Below are 19997 nucleotides of genomic sequence, written 5' to 3'. Positions count from 1 at the left end.
AATGAAATTAATACACCGTTTAGGCACCTTGCATCCAGGTGGTCTGAACGGTGAATTTGAATTAAAATGTTTTCTGACTTAATCCCCTTTGCTCTACTTCAATTTTTTATAAAAAAAAAAAAAAAAAACTTTCTGAATTGTCTTACCATCTACATATGTACATCTATAACTTGGTAATTGCTGCTATTTTTTATTCTTTATTTTATATGGATATATACTGATCCTGGACTTTTTGGTTTATTTGCTATGAAAACCCTGCATAAGGGAATCAATGGATGTTGGGTCCGCTGTGCGTTTTCTGGTCAGTGAAACGCACGATGACAGCAAGGATATCCACGTACCTAATCGGGTAAAGCCGCTTTGAGGACTTCCGGGTATGTGGAACGCAGGTGACACGCACCGACGACTTCCGGTTTCCGGTTGTCATAGCGCATGTGCGCTGGATGGAGCGCAATGAGCGGATAACGATTGGAGACAGCTGGGACCCCTAACCAGGATGAGATATAAACACCAATTTGGAGCCACTAAACCACGCTTCTGATGAAGGACACACCGTCCGATACGCGTTAAGCGTGGCTTCTTGTTTTTACTCTGACTGACCCTGGGACATTTGGACACATTCACCCTTCATTATCCTGCATGCTGTTGGACACTTGGAGAGATTGTGCACACTTTCCAATACCATCTGCCGTAGCTGCAAGAAATCGCTGGGTGATATAAACATCTGTGTTATCCCATGAAGTCTTTTATGACATGCCTTTGTTTTTTTAGCTTCCTGTAAGTTTAATCTGTGCATTAAATTTGTGCGTGCTTTTAACAAAACTACTGCACTATGGTCTGCGTTTAATGGTGCCTCTTGCATAAACCCTTACATCTTGGGGAACGAGGCACCTATTTTCTTTCAGATGTTTGTGAATCCATCTGCTCAAACCTGAATGCTATGCCCTGGAACGAAGTGAATCTTTTTCCTATATTCATTACATCAACAAGGAATATTACTAAGGGTGAATGCATTTTTATTAGCTGTTTAATCATTCCCACATGTCACTTGGTGAGCGCTATTGTCATATGTGAATACTCCCTTTCCAGATGAACATAGTTGTAAAGGAAACCTGACATTGGTAACATAGGAGCAGATGTACTAAGCCTGGAGAAGTGTTAAAGCAGTGATAAGTGCAAGGTGATAACGCACCAGCCAATCAGCTCCTAACTGTTAATTTACATATTGGAGCTGATTGGCTGGTGTGTAATCACCTTGCACTTATCGCTGCTTTATCACTTCTCCAGACTTAATACATCTGTCCCATAGTAACATAGAAGATGAGGTTGAATAAAGACAAAATGTATTATAATTTTTACACTAATCTGTATGTAACTAGTTTAACTTATTGGTACAGTATATTAGGTCCACAGCTGATCATAAAAAACTATGATTTGCAAAAAGAAATAGACAGTGAAATTACTTACTGTCTTTAAAAATGCACTTAATAAAGGCTAGCTGGATTCCATACAGACAAGCATGTGTATTAAAACATTTCTACTTACTACATTATATTTACTGTAGCTTAAGGCAAGAGAGAACTGAAAACAATAATTTGCAAAGCATCTTATTATCATTGGGGTACTTGGAATTTTGATGGTACTTTATTTTAAAATGTAGTTGTACCTGTCCAGCTAAAGCCCAGATGGTCAGCAATATAAGCAAGTCGTTGCTCTGTCCTCTCTTGATCTTCCTCAAGACCTAAAAAATATATATATATATATATGGATCACAATTTGTTAAATAAGTAAAGTTACTACCTTTAAAAAGAGTTTTAAAAACCTTGGAAAACTTGTGTTGTATAAATATAATGTTATATAGTAGATGTGATATCACTTACCTCACAGTACACAGAACTGGTATAGTACCTGTTTTTATAAAGTAGATACTACGTTGACCACAAATTCAATGAGAAGAAGAAGAAGAAGAAAAAGAAGAAAAAGAAGAAAGAAGAAAGAAGAAGGAAGAAGAAGAAGAAGAATAAGAAAGAAGAAAGAAGAAAGAAGAAGGAAGAAGAAGAAGAAGAATAAGAAAGAAGAAGAGGAAGAAGAAGAAGAAAGAAGAAGAAAGAAGACGAAAGAAGAAGAGGAAGAAGAAGAAAGAAGAAGAAAGAAGAAGAAGAAGAAGAAAGAAGAAGAAATAAGAAGAAAGAAGAAGAAAGAAGAAAGAAGAACGAAGAACGAAGAAGAAGAAGAAGAAGAAGAGGAAGAAGAAGAAGAAGAAGAAGAAGAAGAAGAAAGAAGAAAGAAGAAGAAGAAGAAGAAAGAAGAACGAAGAACGAAGAAGAAGAAGAAGAAGAAGAAGAAGAAGAAGAAGAAGAGGAAGAAGAAGAAGAAGAAGAAGAAGAAAGAAGAAGGAAGAAGAAGGAAGAAGAAAGAAGAAAGAAGAAGAAGAGAAAGAAGAAGAAGAAGAAGAAGAAGAGAAAGAAGAAGAGGAAGAAGAAGAAGAAAGAAGAAAGAAGAAGAAGAAGAAGAAGAAGAAGAAGAAGAAGAAGAAGAAGAAGAAGAAGAAGAAGAAGAAGAAGAAGAAGAAGAGAAAGAAGAACAGGAAGAAGAAAGAAGAAAGAAGAAAGAAGAAGAAGAAAGAAGAAGAAAGAAGAAAGAAGAAGAAAGAAGAAAGAAGAAAGAAGAAGAAAGAAGAAAGAAGAAGAAGAAGAAAGAAGAAAGAAGAAAAAGAAGAAGAAGAAGAAAGAAGAAGAAGTTGTTTTGCCATAAGATTTAAAGTGACTCATATTTTAAAGGCAATACTCAAAAAGTGATGCTTTATATCCATAGCAAAACTGCAGAAAATTGGTGATTTGTAAACATAAAAAACCTTTTAGTGAATAAACACCTGTGGTAAAGGAGATTATTAATTCTATATTTGAGATATTTTAGAGCTACCACTATTTTAAAGCAGAATGCAAATCAGATCAGTGTGAGGCCTTCAGAGATCAACTTTCATTACAATGTAAAAGTAATTACAATACAGTATAAGTGAACACTAAAATAATCAGCGAAAGTTTAAATGAGAGGTCACTGTCGACTGTCACCTTTATATTTAAAAATATACAGTACTTAAAGAATGTACTTAAATATTGAAAAAACATGAATAAAAAAGTTTACTTGTTCCTGTCCTGTGGTTCACATGAGAGCATTCATATGACTTCAGATTTCTTTCCTCTTGTTAACAAATTGCATTGATCTGTATAAAAGACTTAACAATCACTTGTTCTACTTCTGCCACCGAACCACACTACACCTCACTAACTCACAAATACCTTAAAACCAACATCTTTAATATCACAAATTATGTTGCAAAATGTTTTTCTTTTCTTTTTTGCATTCTTAAGGACCCTACACACTAATAGATTTTAATAAACGATATGAACGTTCTCGTCATTAATGAACGAGAACGCGTTCATATCGTTTAGTGTGTATGAACCAACGATGAACGATGCGCGGCCCCGCACTCGTTCATCGTTGGTGCCCAGTCGCTAATGCATGCAGACCAATATGGACGAGATTGTCCATATTAGCATGCACTGCTATGGAGCCGAGTGACGGGGGGAATGAAGAAACTTCACCCCCCCGCCACTGCCCCCCCCCCCCCGTCGCCGGGTTACCCGTCGGACGTATCCGCCGTCGGACAGCTCGGCGGCCGATCGACAAATGTGTAGGGGCCTTTACACTTTTTGGGAATATATCAGTTCAGAACTTTGTCATAACTAGCAATAGCTTTATTAGGATCAATAAGATTATTGCTTAAATTAGAGTCTGGTCTATAGTATATTGAGCAACGTTTAGTTATGACTAAGTGTGGGACCTGTTTAGATATTGGATAAAGTTTCAGGGTCCACATTTTTGCATATGTATTCAAATTAGAAGTTAGTCCAAATGTGTGGTTCAAATATTTTGGATCCTGTGCAATTGTTAGTGTCTATCAATATTTAAATAAAAGTATTTAATACTGAATAAAACTACACTATGGTCACAAGCACTGGTTGTGTACTGTCCTATGTAAGAGAATCATTTTCCAGGTACAACACGCACAGATTCCCCTGTTTTACAGCAAAATATCCTTGGAAACATTTGGTAAGAATGTTTGTGCCTGCAGCCAATAAGGAAAGAAAGTGACTGTGTGATAGCCCTACTCCTGTGACCAAAGTATTAGCTGTTAAATCATTTACAACCAACTACTGTACAGTAGGTCAATCTTCATTAGTTGTGTTATCTCCTTTGTTTATCTTAGGTTCGAAACACAGTGACATAAGATAATGGAGTCAGCTTGTAAAATCTGTAAAAACACATAATATAGCATGTTATGTGTACCCACAGCAATTCCACATCAGTACCAGGGTCTTGCTGTCCAAAATGCGTACACTTTAATAAACCTCATATACATAAAACGTAATGGAGCCAATGAACATGTAGTGTAAGCACGCCTGATGGACAGTCATATGCAATTCGGATGCTTCTCCACTTGCAACTGAAGAGTCTATAATGGGGTACTGGCTTGACGGCAATGTGTTGATGGAAGTGCTGGCTATGAATAGTCAGGACAGGGCTTGCACACTGATAATGATGACCAGGGCTGCAACTATGGGTGTGCGAGCAGTGCCGTTACCCATGGTGCAACACCTTGGAGCTGGCACTATCGTTTTGCCACAGCAGTGATGGTGCAGTGTGGCAGCAATGCACTTAGTTTTGTGTACATAATGCAGAGGCAAACGCAAACAACTTTACATCAGCCCAAATGTTACCAATAGGTAAGTGAAAGCATTCTACAGTCATGTGAATAAAATAAATCTCAAACCCAAAAGTAACATACTAAGATCTACAAACTGAGAAAGTATGGCTTTGGAAGTCCTGCCAGAGTATAACCCCTCTGTGTCCAAAAAAACCCACTAAAGTAAGACCTACGTTTGCAAAACTGAATCTGAATGAAAAGGACAGCAATGACTTAATGTCATCTAGCCAGACAAGACTAAAGTGGTGTTGCTTGATCTTAATTCTTAAGTTGCCAATGTTGGTGCATTGGGCGGATGAAAATCTGAGATTGTTTTGCGGTCACAGGACCTGGAAGCTTTGAGTCCACCATTAACTTCTCTTTATATAACAGTATTCTAGAAGCCATCAACTCAAGCTTGGCTTCAAATGTCAACATCTAAAGCAGTAAACAGGACTATGTCAAAGTTCTTCAAACACCATGTAATAGACTGAGAGCTCTAAAAATCAAAAACCGCCTGTTTTCTGTTGTGGTTCATAGCATCCCCTACAGTAATCCTAAAATAGAGACTGCACATGAAAATAGCTTGTGATACAGGCAGGGCCGGTGCAAGGTCTCTATGCACCCTAGGCAAAGCTTCAACCCGGTGCCCCTAAACCTGCAACCCCCCTGCAGGAGGTGCATCAGGGCTATGAGGAGCAGCCGTGGGGGTGCCCCTCGGGAGCCATAGTTACATCCGCATCCTATGTGCCTTCACATGACTTGATGTTACTCATGTCGGCACAGAGGAAGCACTGAGACACTACTTAAGAAACTGACACAGAAAATCAGTACTTCATGCAGATGAAAGAGGTTATACAAGTTACTGCATTATGGAGGGAGCTTACTGACAAAGTAAAATCTATTCAGTGCTAATTTAATAACAGTTTAGGACTTGGTGAAAACTTGGAATTGTTATGTTAGCCTTTGTTCGCTCTGTTTTATTTACACGTACTGCCTGCACAGTTTTATCACTTTGAAGAGAATATTCTATGCTGGAGTAATCTGCTATTGTTCAGGTTGGGATGTAGTTATGTGATCGATGGTCACTTTACCTCCCCCTGTATCCCGAACACTCAAAATACCGACACTCAGCATGCCGACTAGAAGGGACTATTCCCACTCGTGGGTGTCCACAACACCCATAGAGTGGGAATACGACCTGCTCGCCCCCAAACCCGCAAGGGGCTTCGCTGCCCTCGCCCCCACTGCCGGCATTGGGATACTGACCGCTGGGATCCCGGCCGCTGGTCACGCGGTCAACAAATGAACAGTGAGCTATTAAATTACATTATACTTTACACCTTATTAGTTTATTTGTGTATCTGTCACTCTGTTATGCATTTTACTACCAGACTGAAAGACTATAAATCCTGTTTTAAAAAGAACAACATGTTATTACAAATATTATGCAGATCTGTTTTTACAGCTTACAGTAATAAGGACAGATGCAGGACTGGTCAAGACATTGTACTAAAGAAGAAAACTGTTAATTTTTTGTTTCTTTTTTTTAAAATTATTATTCAATAAGAAACCATGATCAAAATGTCCATAAAGCCAATCTATGTAGGCCTTCACACTGAAGTTAATGATTCTTTTGATGGTATTTTATTGTTAATGCTCTAAAAGGCATTCACAATGTCCAATCTTGAGATTTTTTTCCACAAACAATCATGACTTTTACGACATAAAAACAGACACAACATGCAAACACAAAACAATCACAATAGTAAAAAAATGTTTCACAGAATAAAAGTAAAATGTAAAAAAAATCTATGACATGCATAAAAGGCGGAATTCCACTTTCTGTGGCAAATACCTTGTCTATTGTCATGGCTATGGTCATCTAGAATGCGCTCAATTTGCGTTTCAATTGACTCATCCCATATTGGTCTTGTATCGAAGATGTCTTCTGGAGCAAATTGCTGAGTTTCAACCACTGGAACATTTTCAATTACTGAAATTTCGAAGGCACTACTCTCATCATCAGACACTGGTTCTTGTTCCTTTTCAGCTTGGGTAAGTCTGTCTACCAGTTTTGAAGCTTCATCACTAATTTCTTCAAAAAAATCAATAGAATTTTTGTACATTTCAAAGAATTGTTCCTGTTCAGTTGTTGCTGTTTGGGAGGATGATAAACACTTTTTCATTGTTGGAAGTTTTGAAGAATAGGATTTTGGCTTAGTTACCTCAATATTTTCTTCCTCAACTATCTGACTTGGTCTTTCAGAGCGCTCACAATAAGATTCTGTATAACTTCGTGTTTTAGTAGAGGTTTTGATTTTGGATTCTGATATACTGGCATCAGACTCAGATTTGCTCCTGGCATCCTGTTTCCCAGGTAGTTTGCTGCTTGTGACTGATATTTTCAGTTCTGTTGAAGTTAAAAATTGCTCAGATTTAGGTATGGTTGCCTTAATAGGGATCTTGGACTTTGGTTTTTGATCATCCATAAGACTAAGGCCATCTGTTGATAATCTGTCTTGAGTACTAACAGGAATTAATTGAGGATGTTCTTCAGACACTGAAGAAGTAGACCTTATAGGAATTTTGGACTTTGATACAAAAGAAGAACCACTTTCCATGTCTGCTGTAGGGATTTCAATTACTGACTTCTGTTCTTCTGGTGAAGAATCTGGTGATTCTTCTCGCCCTAAAGACTCTAATTTAGCATGAGTATTCAAATCTATTTGCATTTCAACTACAGAGTGCTCTGGAGATGGTAACCAAGAATCCACTGTACTGTCAAGTTCTTCTTGAGATCTTGATACTTTTGAGGACAGTTCTTCTGTTGCAGAATTCTCATAAGAATCATTTTTAGATATTTTGGAAGATGCAGAAATGCCCATTTTAATTGGTATTCTTGACTTTTGTTCTGTTTTTGTGACTTCTGCATCTACATCAATGGCAGCATCCATATCGAAGTCAGAAATTGACTGGGTATCAAATAAAGATTCTGCTGCATCTTCTAAAACACTCCCTGGTACATCAGTTTCTGCAGAAGAGAAAGGATCAGATAAATTCTCAGGAATCGGTGATTCGTCTTCTCCGCTTTCTTCTTTGATTTCTTCTGGCAAACTTTCACCACACTCCTGGCCAATTTGGAAAAAGTGAAAACTTTCATCTGCATAGCTTCTTTTGGTCATATCAATAGCTCCACTACGAGTCATCTCAAAGAGCTTCCCTTCCTGAAACATAAAGGGATTCTGTTCACTGGTTGGTGTACCTTCTTCAGTCGGTGTACGTGCAGGAGTGCTATCAGGAGTTGTGCCCTGTGATTGTTTGTCTACCATCAATCCAAATATTTTTTGTTCTTCTTCTTTTACTCGTGCTTCAAAAGCTGCATCATCCTCTCTAATAGAACTCCATGAGTCAGGTTCAGCATCAGATTTAGTTATGATAATGTTCTCACATTGATTATCTGCAGTTTTATTTAAGGCATCTTTTAGAAAACATTCATCATTGCTTGAGGGGCTCCTTAGCAGGTCTTTGTCCTGTTGAGCACTTTCTTCATGTTGTCCAATTTTTGATCCCAGAGACACACATCTTTCAACCTTACTCTGTTCATCTGCCAGTTCTACAGCTATATTATGACTGGTAAAAAAAGTGTCTATAGGGACATTTTCATATGGACTTGTTATCTCAGGAACATATGCAATGCTTTCAATATCTATAGCCTCTTTTTGTGAGTCTGTAGATGATGTTGGACAGTTATCACTATGAAATAAAATCTTTGATAAATTAAATGCATGATCACTGATGATGACATTCACTGGTGATATTTCAGATCTGTCACTTTGTATTTCAAACTTTTCATTTTCATATGATATATGTTCTAGGCACTGAGTGGTATAATGTTCATCAGTAGTTTCTTCACTGAAAGATGAACCATAAATTGCTTTAGATCCAGGGTCTCTGTCTCCTTTGGTTGCCACTTCTGGATCTTTAATTAAATTGCTGACATCTGAGTGTGTTTCTGGCCCACTAGGGCTCACTGGTTCACTAACATCAGATCTCAAAGGTGAGGGTGCAGAAATATCTCTCCTTTCAGATTGAATAGGCATAATTTCATCTTCTGGAGAGTTTGTACTTCCATACCTCCTGTGTTCCCCATGTTTAATATTTTGGCTGTTAGCATCGACTCGTTGGCTTTCTTCTGTCTTGAATGAATCCTGTGCAAGGATAATTGGTTGAAAAGATGTTTCTTCAGGGCTTGAACTAGAATCTAAGCTTGGAGGAAGTGGGGATGGAGGCTGAACTCTAATTACGGGATCCAACAATAGACCAGAATCAGCTCCTTTTTTGAGCTGGGTTAACTCGGGTTCACTTTCTGAAGAGGAAGAACTTTTTCTACTTTCTACAGACATTACTACAATTTGTACATCTTCATCCTGCACTAATTGTATACCAATCTCATCAAGGTCTTCTCTATTTGAGATGTTTGAGTCACTTACTGTAGTACATTCTTCTTGTCTGGACTCTTTCTTGTACTCTCTTTTTTGCTTTGCTTCTTGCTCAAGTTCATCAAACATTTTGATCTTTGTTACCATTTTGAACATTTCTTCTTCAGGTGTAAATCTTTTTTTTGGCTCATTTTCAGAATCTTCTTCTGGTTCCTCTGAAACTTCTGGAATTACACCTGGCTTTGGATGACCTGAGAATACATGAAAATCTTGGGTTTTGGGTGTAACCTCGTAACTTATTTCCTCAGAACTGGGAGTGTCTGGAGAAAGTGGACTCTTCCCTGAGCTTTCCATAAGTGATGTCTGTTCTATGCTATCATCTTCAGCACTTCCATCTGGATCCCTCAGAATTCTAGAGCGTAGCATCAACTCTGCAGTCAAATCTGATTTTAGGCTTGTGTGAAGGGCTGAACCTATGAGAATGCTAGATTTAATTTTTTGCTCCACTGGGCTGCTCTCAAGGGAATCACGACATGGTGATTCCTTAGTTGGACTTGGTTCTAAAGAATCAGGAGTTTTATGTGAAGAGTTGTCTTCTAACACTGGGCTTGATTCCAATGAATCCTTGTGACTAATTGCTACCGATTCATCTGCCAATGGACTACACGCATCATCATCTTGGATATTGTATTTAGACAGGATTAATTCTAGTCCTTGAGGACTTTTCACAGTAACATGAACTTCATCTTTTACTGGAGAATGTTTACTTTCTATGGTGTGATCCTCAACTGCAATAGATTTTTCAGCACTCAGAACTTCTGGTGTTTTTAAAATCTCACCTATTACTTGTTCAGGAAAGCTTTCACTCCTATGTGATGAAGTTTTCGCAACAGACGGTGTGTCATCTTTTCCCTCATTACTGTCTTCAACTAGTTCATCAACCTGTGGATCAGGCTTTTTAGGTGAAAATGATAGGCTCTCAGGGCTTGTCCCTGGGGTCTCTGCTAGTCCTTCATGTTTACAACTATCCTCTGAGCTCATCTGAGGTGTTCCTTCCAATAAACTGCCACTTGGAGAATCAGCAACACCTTCATGTTTAAGGCTATCGGAGCTATCATCATTTGTACCACTCTGTGAATGTAAAGCTGGTAGAAGTCCATCTGTACCATATTCAGAAGGAAATGATATATTAAAGGGACTAATCAATACTTGATCTAAATTTAACTGAGCACCTTCGGATTCTGGAAGATGCTTAAATTGCAAATATTTGTCATTGTCTTCAAGCTCTTCTTTAATAACATCAGAAAAGTCTGTGGATGTTTTTCTGTCTGGGCTAATTTGTAGGTCAGCATCTTGGTCACTAATGCTTACTCTTAATCTTACATCTGACCTTTTTTTAGGGGTTAAGTTATCAATTATTTCATGCACAGGTTCATCCACTGCATGGATAGTAGCAATGGTGGGCAATGTACAATGTTCCTTGTATTCTTTTATATGATCTGAAATAGACTTTATCTTAATACTATCTATCTGATCTATTTCACATAGCTGCTCACTTTCATTATATCTAAAACTTATTTCTTTTACTGAATTATCTACTTGCTGCTTTACATGAACATCCATAGGGACTTTATCTCTCAAATCACTTTCTACCAATTTGCTTTCTGTTGAGATTTGTTTCTGCACTGATGTTTTTACCGTCTTGTGCTCAAACAACCCTGATTTTTCCTTAGATGGGTCATTCCCTGACTGGAAGGCTTTCATTAAGTCACGGACAGACATGGTTTCTTCCATTCTCTCTGTTTTAAAAGATGGAGAGACTGGTGTCTGAATAACATGTACAATACTTTGTTGCTTAGTAGGCTCAGAAACAACATCCTTCAAGGGTGCTTTGCTTGATATGCTTGACAGTCCCTTTTGCTCTTCTTCAACTCGCTTCTGGAGAGCCTTTACTTTATCTTTTATAGATCCGATTGGTGTCTCTTCAATGACAGGAGATACCTCTTTTATACTTGGAACTGAAGTTGTAAGGCCTAGTTCATCATCTAGTGACTCTTCAGAACTAAATTTAGTCATTCCTGACTGCTCAAGCATACCTTGGAGCTCTTCTTCCCTTTGTCTTTCCTTAAGTTTCCTACGCACAGGCTTTTTGATTTCAATTGGGAGTTTACGTTGATCTTTTTTCTGTGTTCCACTTTCATGAGTAGTAAATGTATCAGATGGATATGAGTTTAGGTCATTAGTTAGATAACTCACCATTTCATTCATGTCTGATTTTATCTTTGGTTTTTCACCTCTGTCTATTCTTATTTCTATACATGGTATTTCGTCAGCATGAAGAAGTGCACTTAGTTTAGCTTCCTCAACTTCATCATTCCCTACAATAACCCATTCCTCTTCTTTTTCATATGACCTTGAAGAGTGAGGTGTTTCATATAATAATTCTTCTCTAGGGTAGGTTCCAGTTCTAAGAATTTCATTCACTTTTTCCAAATCTTCTTTTACCTTTTCAACAATTTCAAATGGTTCTCCAGGTTCTTCTTCTGATTTTTCAATGAGTTTTGTTTTGAGGCAACTTGGCTTTTGAGGGACATCAGTGGTTAGAATTGCGGTCATTTTAATAAGATCTTGTTTCATGTCACACACTTCAGATAGTAAATCTGGACTTGCTAACACTGGTTCACCATTGACAAGATGGCTTTTCAGGATGGATGTTTCTGTGGATTCCGTCTCTTCATCATCTTTGAGGTGAACGAGAAATATTAACATAAAATGGCAATAAATAAATAGAGACTGGAAAATGTAATCATGAAGGAAATAATCACAGCTCTAGTTGAGGTGGTGGTGTGAATGCAATAAGCTGGTGTGGTTGGTGGATCCAAACAGCCTTGAACATCATGCTAAAGGAAAAAGGTAACTGGGGAGGAAAATGGGCAGGAAATAACTTGCTTATATTTCAAACACCACATTCACGCATACAACACAACAACAATAACAGTTTTGAGACAACAGCACAAATGAATAAAAAAAAATATTAAAAAATACAGTGGTTTTAAACAAAGGCATCTCAAGATTGTTTCGATGCTATTCAATCAATACAAAATAAAAGTAGAAACTAGAGACAAAGTTGTTGATTGTTGATTGCCCCTGAGTCTAAGAAAAAGTCAATGGTAGTGAATTGCCAGAAAAACAGGTTATAAGCACTGGTACAGAATGTCATATTTAATATGATGTCATAACATATAAAGAAAGTAATGCATCAGTGTGTCAGTCTATTGTTATTAAGCTGTTGCTGCTAGAGAGGTTTGCAGAAAAATGTATACAACAACTGAAAGCGAATCAGTGCCTTAAATGTAAGTGCTTGAATTTTTTCAGTGAAGCTGAAATATAATTATTTGCCAATTAAATAACTTTTGTTCCCTCCATCTAGTGTTCAAGTGGCCATAAGAAAAATAAAACAATAAACATGTTAATTAGTATTTTTAATGCCAGGTCAGTTACAATTCTCAAAGCCCAGAGTTTGTTTAAAGGAGAATTCCACACAGCTACATATTTCTCTTACATCCAGCTAAATAGTCTCATGAAATTGCTTTAAGACATTCCTTGACTATGGTGACAGTAGTGCCCTATTCTGCAGTATTTTGTGATTGGCCTATGCAGATCGCTGTGATAAGGGACTGCCAAGTAGTAAGGTAACTGTAACATGGAAATGTTTCTAGATCTGATCTAGCTCATTAATGGGTAACAGGTGTTTGTTATTTCTTGTAAGACGTATCTAAATTGCTTGATGATATGTTATTAAAAATAATATTCTTTTTGAAAATATGTATTGCTTTAACTTACTGCTGAGATTAAGAGAAATGTGTGGCCCTTTTGAAGGTAAGAGCGCCACCTATGTGGCTCCTGAAGTGAGGTAGGTGTCCTATCACTGACCTAGCTGAAAGTATGAGAAATCTGCTTGTAGGAGGAATTCCCATAGTTTAAATATGATCTTATCTTCTATACTGTTTTAGCAATTATGTAACTTTAAACTGTTTTGGCACTGCTAAGGAAATAATACGCAGAGATTACAGTTTTCCGCAAGGCTATAGATATATTATATAGTAGAATTGTCCAGTATATTTACTAATTTACCCCTTTTAGAAACAGCACTTAAATCCTCTCTTGCAGCAAAAGAAAAAGCTGAACCAGCAGCAAATCAGCATTTCATATATAAATGAATCTTGAGAAAAAACAAGTGTTTGATTATTTTCTTTTTTGTTGTTGTTGCTTTTATTGGCTAATAAAGTGAAGGTATGATCTTAGGAACATCCTTAGTGTTTGTGAACACATAAGATGTGGTTTAAATATAAAAACAAAAGGTAAAAAGGAATATTTATGGGTCAACATAAAATGATTTGAAATAGAAGATGTTATGCACAGCAAACAAAAGGTTAAGAACATCCGTACAGAACACACACACACACACACGCTGTATATGTAAGTCAAGTTATTTCCATGCAAAGCAAAGGTGCTACAGACTCAGGTCATGTTAGCCATAACCTGAAAATAGCATGATATGAAAGGAATCTGCAACATACTGTGGTGAAGTACTGCAATCAGTATCTGGTGTTCTGCTATCATGCATGTATCTTTCTATGACCCCTGACTGACATAACAATCCATAGGGCACTGTAATGCCATAACACCAGCTGCATCAAGAGTAACCAGTCATTAATGTCATTAGCACTGCACTAGATAAAGTGACAGACGACTAGTCACAGCTTCATTTTAAAACTACACCAAGTGAATATGTATCCTGTGCAGAATTATACAGTATGTGTGCCTAGCAGTTCTTGATAACAAAAAAACAAAATAAATTGTATCATTATCTTATGATTTAAGAAAAAAACTTGTTTTGGGAATATTGCTGGGTTTTTCATCAAAATAATTATTTCATTATAAAATTTGCTATTTGTATTCTTCTGATCACCTGGCTGGTTTATCTATACAAAAGAGTAAATACTTTGTTACAGTTGAGTATCCCTTATCCAAAATTCAAAATCACACATTTTGGGTCCCCTACTGAGATAATGACATATATATTATATATTGTGTATATATAGATATATTATACAGATATATAATAATATAATATATATTTGTGTCATTATCTCAGTAGGGGAACCAAAAATGTGCGATTCTGAATTTTGGATGGGATGCGGTCAAGATCCCGCCGGACGGAATCCCGGCGGTCGAAATACCGACGACGGAATCCCGACCGGCACAATCCCGACATATTCTCCCTCCGTGGGTGTCCACGACACCCATAGAGGGAGAATATAATAGTGTGCCGAGTGTAGCGAGGCACCGTGCCCGCAGCGTGGCGAGCAAAGCGAGACCGCAAGGGGCTGCGTTCCACTCGCCACCAGTCGGGATTGTGTGGTCAGGATTCCGGCGTCGGTATTTCGACCGCCGGGATCCCGTCCAGCGGGATTTAGTACTGATCCCTTTTGGATAAGGGATACTCAACCTGTATAATGCATGTATTGTATTGCTGATGTATAAACTTGCTGTGTGGCAGTGTAATAAACAAATAGTGCAGATAAAGCAACAAGCACTTCACCACAGTAACGCTGGATGTCATCTATTGCATTAAGACCATATCGCTTTTTTTTGACCAAGCATGGAGGTGTCCACAGTGATTAGCTACAGTTAAATTAGTAGTAATCTTGTTATGAGGACATTATGCCAGTAAAAAACTGATACAGTCACTTAACGGGTTAATGAGATGACAATGTTATGTCAACAGATGCACGGGAAAAATAAAATGGAATGGGCTTTGTAGCGGAAACAAAGGGAAAGAGGAAGGGTCAGTAGCGGGGTAGGGTTTGTTTAGTAGTCTAATCAGATATGTTGTAGTTTACAGCCCTACATAATGTTATATTACATGTATCAGCTTTATAAAAGCAGTGTTAGTATCAGTTTAGTTGGATAGAGTTTGCATGAATCTTTCATGCTAAATTTATATATGACATTAAAATAAAGAAAATAACTTACTTTTATCAGATGCAAGGTTTTCCTGGAACAAAGGAAACATTGATTCAGTTAATTGAAAGATATTGGAAGAATATTTATATAACATACACATTTTATATATAGATGATAGGATTACACATTTCACTTAAAGTGAGCTTTAGTTACTATAGGATACATGGGTAGATCAACCCCCACAAAAAGGTGTTTATAAAGTGTTTTAATACCTTATGCTCAATTCACAACCATTCTGACTGTAGTTTAAGATCAGAGGGCTGTTAATTTGGCCGAGTGAGGACATCCCTTGCCATGCACAAGGTGGCACAACCATTTCCACTGTGCAAAATTACCCTGAATGTAGTCTAATAAAAGGGACAGTCCTCCCAGTGCCTTTGAAGGCGTGCAAGCTGTAGTGTGCTGGGAGCACTGCTAAGGATCACTGCTACAAAACCCAGGCATTCTGCAGTGAGCATTCAGTGCACTTTGTAAATGAGATTCAGAGTCTCCGGTTTTGTTGGCACTGCTACTGGTGCTATTGGCTTTGGAAAAGAAAAAATGGAGGAACTTTGCTGAAATCAAAATATTTCTAATTAGTAAGATTTTCAATTCAGTTCATGGGTGTTGAGTTTAGACTTTCTGGGCTGAGTGAGCTTTGCAATTATTTGCTACTGCGCACCTGTAAACCACTACGGCACATGTGTTCACCTAAGTGTGCACAGAGACCGGTGTTGTGTAAGTAATAGCTGCTAGTAGAACTGGTGGCGCCAAACTATGGGTGTTTATGGGTGCTGGCCTGAAGTGAACCCAAAATGCAGAGCTGCAGCCAACAAATGCCATGTTAAGAGAAATTACAGAAGAAACTGCACCTATGATAGGCTGCTGCAAGCGTGGATGGTGCACTGGATGGTGGAGTGTTCACAACCATCAGACTAGTTGCACTGTCCATGTGGGAGTCTCAGGGCCTGCACATTACGTCACATGCTAGTACACAAGCAGAAAGCTATAGAGGTGGAGAAGCTTCCAAATATTCGAATCCACAGTTGGAGTCTTTATTCTCATTTGGTACAGTGGGTGATGTTGTTTTTCGCTTTGAAGTGCAGAGAGTGCGGCTGGTTTGGCTGCAGTTTGGGGTGCAGCGAAACGCGTCAGAGCCCCTTATTTATCACCATTCCAGCTCTTGTGACCACGAATCTGAGTGTCTGAACCAACCCCGGATCCATAACCAGCCGCATTCTCTGCACTTCAAAGCGAAAAACAACATCACCCACCGTACCAAATGAGGATAAAGACTCCAACTGTGGATTTGAATATTTGGAAGCTTCTCCACCTCTAATATACGGTGACAGGTAATTATTAATTTACCAAACTGTGCTGTGCGCAATTATATTTCCATCAGGACTTGTGGACGTATCTGGAGTATTCATCAGGAACAGACACCAATTTGGTCTAATTGAGAATACATATATGAGACCATAAAAGGTGTACACACTCACTGGCGTTTCTATAATGGGTGCAGTGTGTGCGGTGCACACGGGCCCCTGAGTCCAGAAAGGGCCCTCACCGCACACACTGCAACCATTTTTAAAATACTCACCCCTGCCGAAACCAACGCCGACATCCGCAGCGCTGTTAGAACACAGTGAAAATGTCTCAGCGGACATTTTTACAGAGTTCTGCACATACGCAGTAGAGAAATCTCAGGGAAAATTGCAGCCGCGCCATTTTCCCAGAGATCTGCGCATGCGCAGTAGAGTCTGAGCTCTCTAGTGCGCAGACTCTTCAGCGCGCCGGGCAGAGAGGAGGGGGCCCGAACAGAGGAGGTTGAACACGGGCCTCCTCCTCTCTTAAAACGCCCCTGTGCACACTGAATGTTTGTGTTTTCTGGCATATGAGGAAACTATTGTTTTTTACTGTTTTTATATATTAAATTGTCTTATTGTTGTCCATCCATCCAATCATTTCATAATTTTAGCGTTGCTTTTTTGTTTTTATTAACTGGGTTTTGTAAGCTGCAAACATGGCTTAAATATAAGAAACCCCTCTGTATGAGATGTCTGCCTGGAACAAGGAGGGCAAGAAAATAATTAAGTAATAATATTGGCACAATACTTACACAGACCAGCAATTTCTGATCAACTTGTATAAAAATATACTTTGTTTCTATTCTTTTATTTAAAGAAAACCTACTGCAGACAACTCCCTTTGTTTCAATTGTTCGACTATAGATGTGAACCATTGTTCATTGTATGTGAACGCGCCCAGTGGTGCAACAGGACTGTCTCTTTGTATGAGCTAAGTGTCCCACAATCGTATGGGCCTGTAACGCCTGTTGTTTCTAGTAGAGACTATTTGTCAGAAAGACAGTCGTATGACTACATAGTATAACTTGGAGGAGGTTGCCAGAGGATTGAACCCCCCCCCTTTTTTTTAGACTGGGCTGTTGTCCAATTTCTATGCCAGGTTTTGCCAGCTGTCTGAGTATTATCGGTCTCCAGGTGTCATTAATGTAATGTTCCACCTTAACATATTTTGTTCCTACAGTACCTCATGTATTGATACCCTGTTGGACTGTGTTATTGTATATTACTTGCAATGTACCATCCTTTTATTAACGTGTGTATTGCCCATATGCGGTGTGTTTTTCTTTCAATAAACACGATTATTTTTAAAAGTGAACCTATAAACAAAATAAAAGTAAAAATATGATGTCAGGAATTTATTCAGTACTGTAACTGATATGTGAATAGTGTCAGTGGCATAAGTAACTAAAAGCATATAATGTTTTTTTCTTATATTTTTCAGAGAAGTAGTTTTAAACCATAATGGCTCACTCTACTGTATTTTCATATTTTGAATTAGTAGCCATAACAGTTGTGAAAAATTACCTCATCTTCAAGTTCTTGATCTGATTCATATTCCTTTGAAGCCCAAACAGAAAAAATGTTGAAAAAGAAAGAGAAATATAATTAAAATGTATCTTATGTATAAATGTATAATTAAAATGTATAATTAAAATGTTAATATTTCAGAATCAAAAGAAGCAAATTTAGGGGTCTATTTATGAAGCAATGATAAAACGTTTCACCTTTTTTTTTTTGCCGGAGAAAGGGGTTATCACACTTCCTCTCATTTAAGAGAGGTACCATAAGGAAATCCCTGATTTCTCTTCCAGACCCTTTATTGATTACAATGCCTTCATAGCTTGCTATGGGGTAGGGGGATTTTTTTATTTATTTGCCAAGTGATGGAAAGCTTTGCTTTCCTATGCTAGGTAACACCATCTTGAGATGACATTACTTATACCCTTCAATGGTGGTTTTGCAAAGGAAGAAAGCATTAATAAATATATTGATATTTACAGTATAGGATAAAACAGATACTGGTCTCTATTCAGCATATGAATCAAGATAAGATGTTATTTTTATTATTTATTAACATTGGTTCAACCAACGAAGACACTTTATTTAGTTAGTATAAATTGCACTATATCAATAATAGATAATTACGAATAGTTTTCTCATGCTTACCACATATGCTCCATTGGTCTCCAGTTTATTTTTTATATCAAAGACATACTTTCCAAATAAAAATTACTTATACATGGGGCTTATTACTATAAATGAAGGTTTCATATAGCAGAATTAAGCCACTCTTTGTTTTAGTAAAACAATGTGCAACCTTACCTTATTATAAAGCGGCAATGTTATATTTAGATTACAAATGGCTTGGTGCACAAGGCCTCTAGTAGATTTTGGCTCCTTCATGAAAGACAGGCGTCCACAAGGTTCTTGCGTTGTGTCTCGTACCTGATGTTGAGAGATAATATGTAATATTTGTGTAGGGCTAAACAGTAAAATGTATTCAAATGTGTGACACATAGAATATTGTAGTTTTCTCATTTTTTACTGTTTTATGCTTATGCTATTCCAAGCATATCCCAATGTTTTATTCCGTTATATCAATTGAAATTAATCAGTATTATACATACAGCCAAGCTACAGATTATTTGCCGTTTTTAACAGACCAATAACTGTTGACATATCAATCAAATGGAAGAGTCTATACACAAAATTAACAGATTGAGCTAAATTTAGATGAGTGGATCAAAGTATAAAACTGGAGGAGAGAACATGGCTGCATGGCATCGTAATCAAGGATTCAAATGAAGAACTGTAATGGCAATGGGTGGGTCACTTGTATTTTCAATTACTAGATGTTACCCGTACCTTGACAAATAATGGAAGTCTGTTTTCTTTAAAGGCATAGAAACTAAATATATGATGTTGGCCACTCTTTATTAACGGTACTATGTTGCCAAAGCAGTCTACGTAGATTGGTTTTCCTTCCAGGACCTGAGTAGAATACAGAACAAAACTGATTGCATATGACAATATACTCATATATTGCCAAGAATAGTAAACGGGAAAAATAACAGAAAGTATAAACAGAAAGAAAACAACCGCAATAAAAAGTTATAAAATGTAAATATTTCGGTTTCATTTATTGAAACTTTTTTCTTTTTATTACATCAGTTAATTTAAAAGTTTTAACATAAAAAATATTAGACATTACTTCTGATTACATTTTCTTATTTAAGTCAGGAAGCTGAAAATGATTCTTTATTACAAATATTTTAACTGTTATACTGTGTAATCACCTTCTAACTATGTATGACTCAGAAGTACCTAACCTTTCTCTGTTTACTGCTATGTGAACAGGCATTAGCACATAATTAAACATGAGCCAAATTCATGCACATTTAATTTTATTAGACATTTTCTTACAAAATATTT

At 37.5% G+C, this 19997-nt stretch overlaps 1 protein-coding gene across 28 annotated transcripts in view; it reads right to left on the bottom strand.

Annotated features, from left to right (window-relative positions):
• Positions 1-19997, bottom strand: part of ANK2 (ankyrin 2) — a 939290-nt gene that overhangs the window by 63205 nt on the left and 856088 nt on the right. For all 28 annotated transcript variants that reach the window (XM_063920161.1, XM_063920164.1, XM_063920158.1 and 25 more), the window contains 6 exons: positions 19431-19556; positions 18888-19010; positions 18090-18122; positions 15229-15250; positions 6606-11930; positions 1667-1741 (listed from right to left, as the gene is read on the bottom strand). In XM_063920161.1, the coding sequence (XP_063776231.1) occupies positions 1667-1741; positions 6606-11930; positions 15229-15250; positions 18090-18122; positions 18888-19010; positions 19431-19556 (5704 nt within the window). The remainder of the gene's footprint in view (positions 1-1666; positions 1742-6605; positions 11931-15228; positions 15251-18089; positions 18123-18887; positions 19011-19430; positions 19557-19997) is intronic.

The sequence above is a fragment of the Pseudophryne corroboree genome, chromosome 1 (assembly GCF_028390025.1).
Source record: "Pseudophryne corroboree isolate aPseCor3 chromosome 1, aPseCor3.hap2, whole genome shotgun sequence".
In the NCBI taxonomy this organism is placed as follows: Eukaryota; Metazoa; Chordata; class Amphibia; order Anura; family Myobatrachidae; genus Pseudophryne; species Pseudophryne corroboree.
This window is presented reverse-complemented; position numbering and strand designations above follow the sequence as displayed.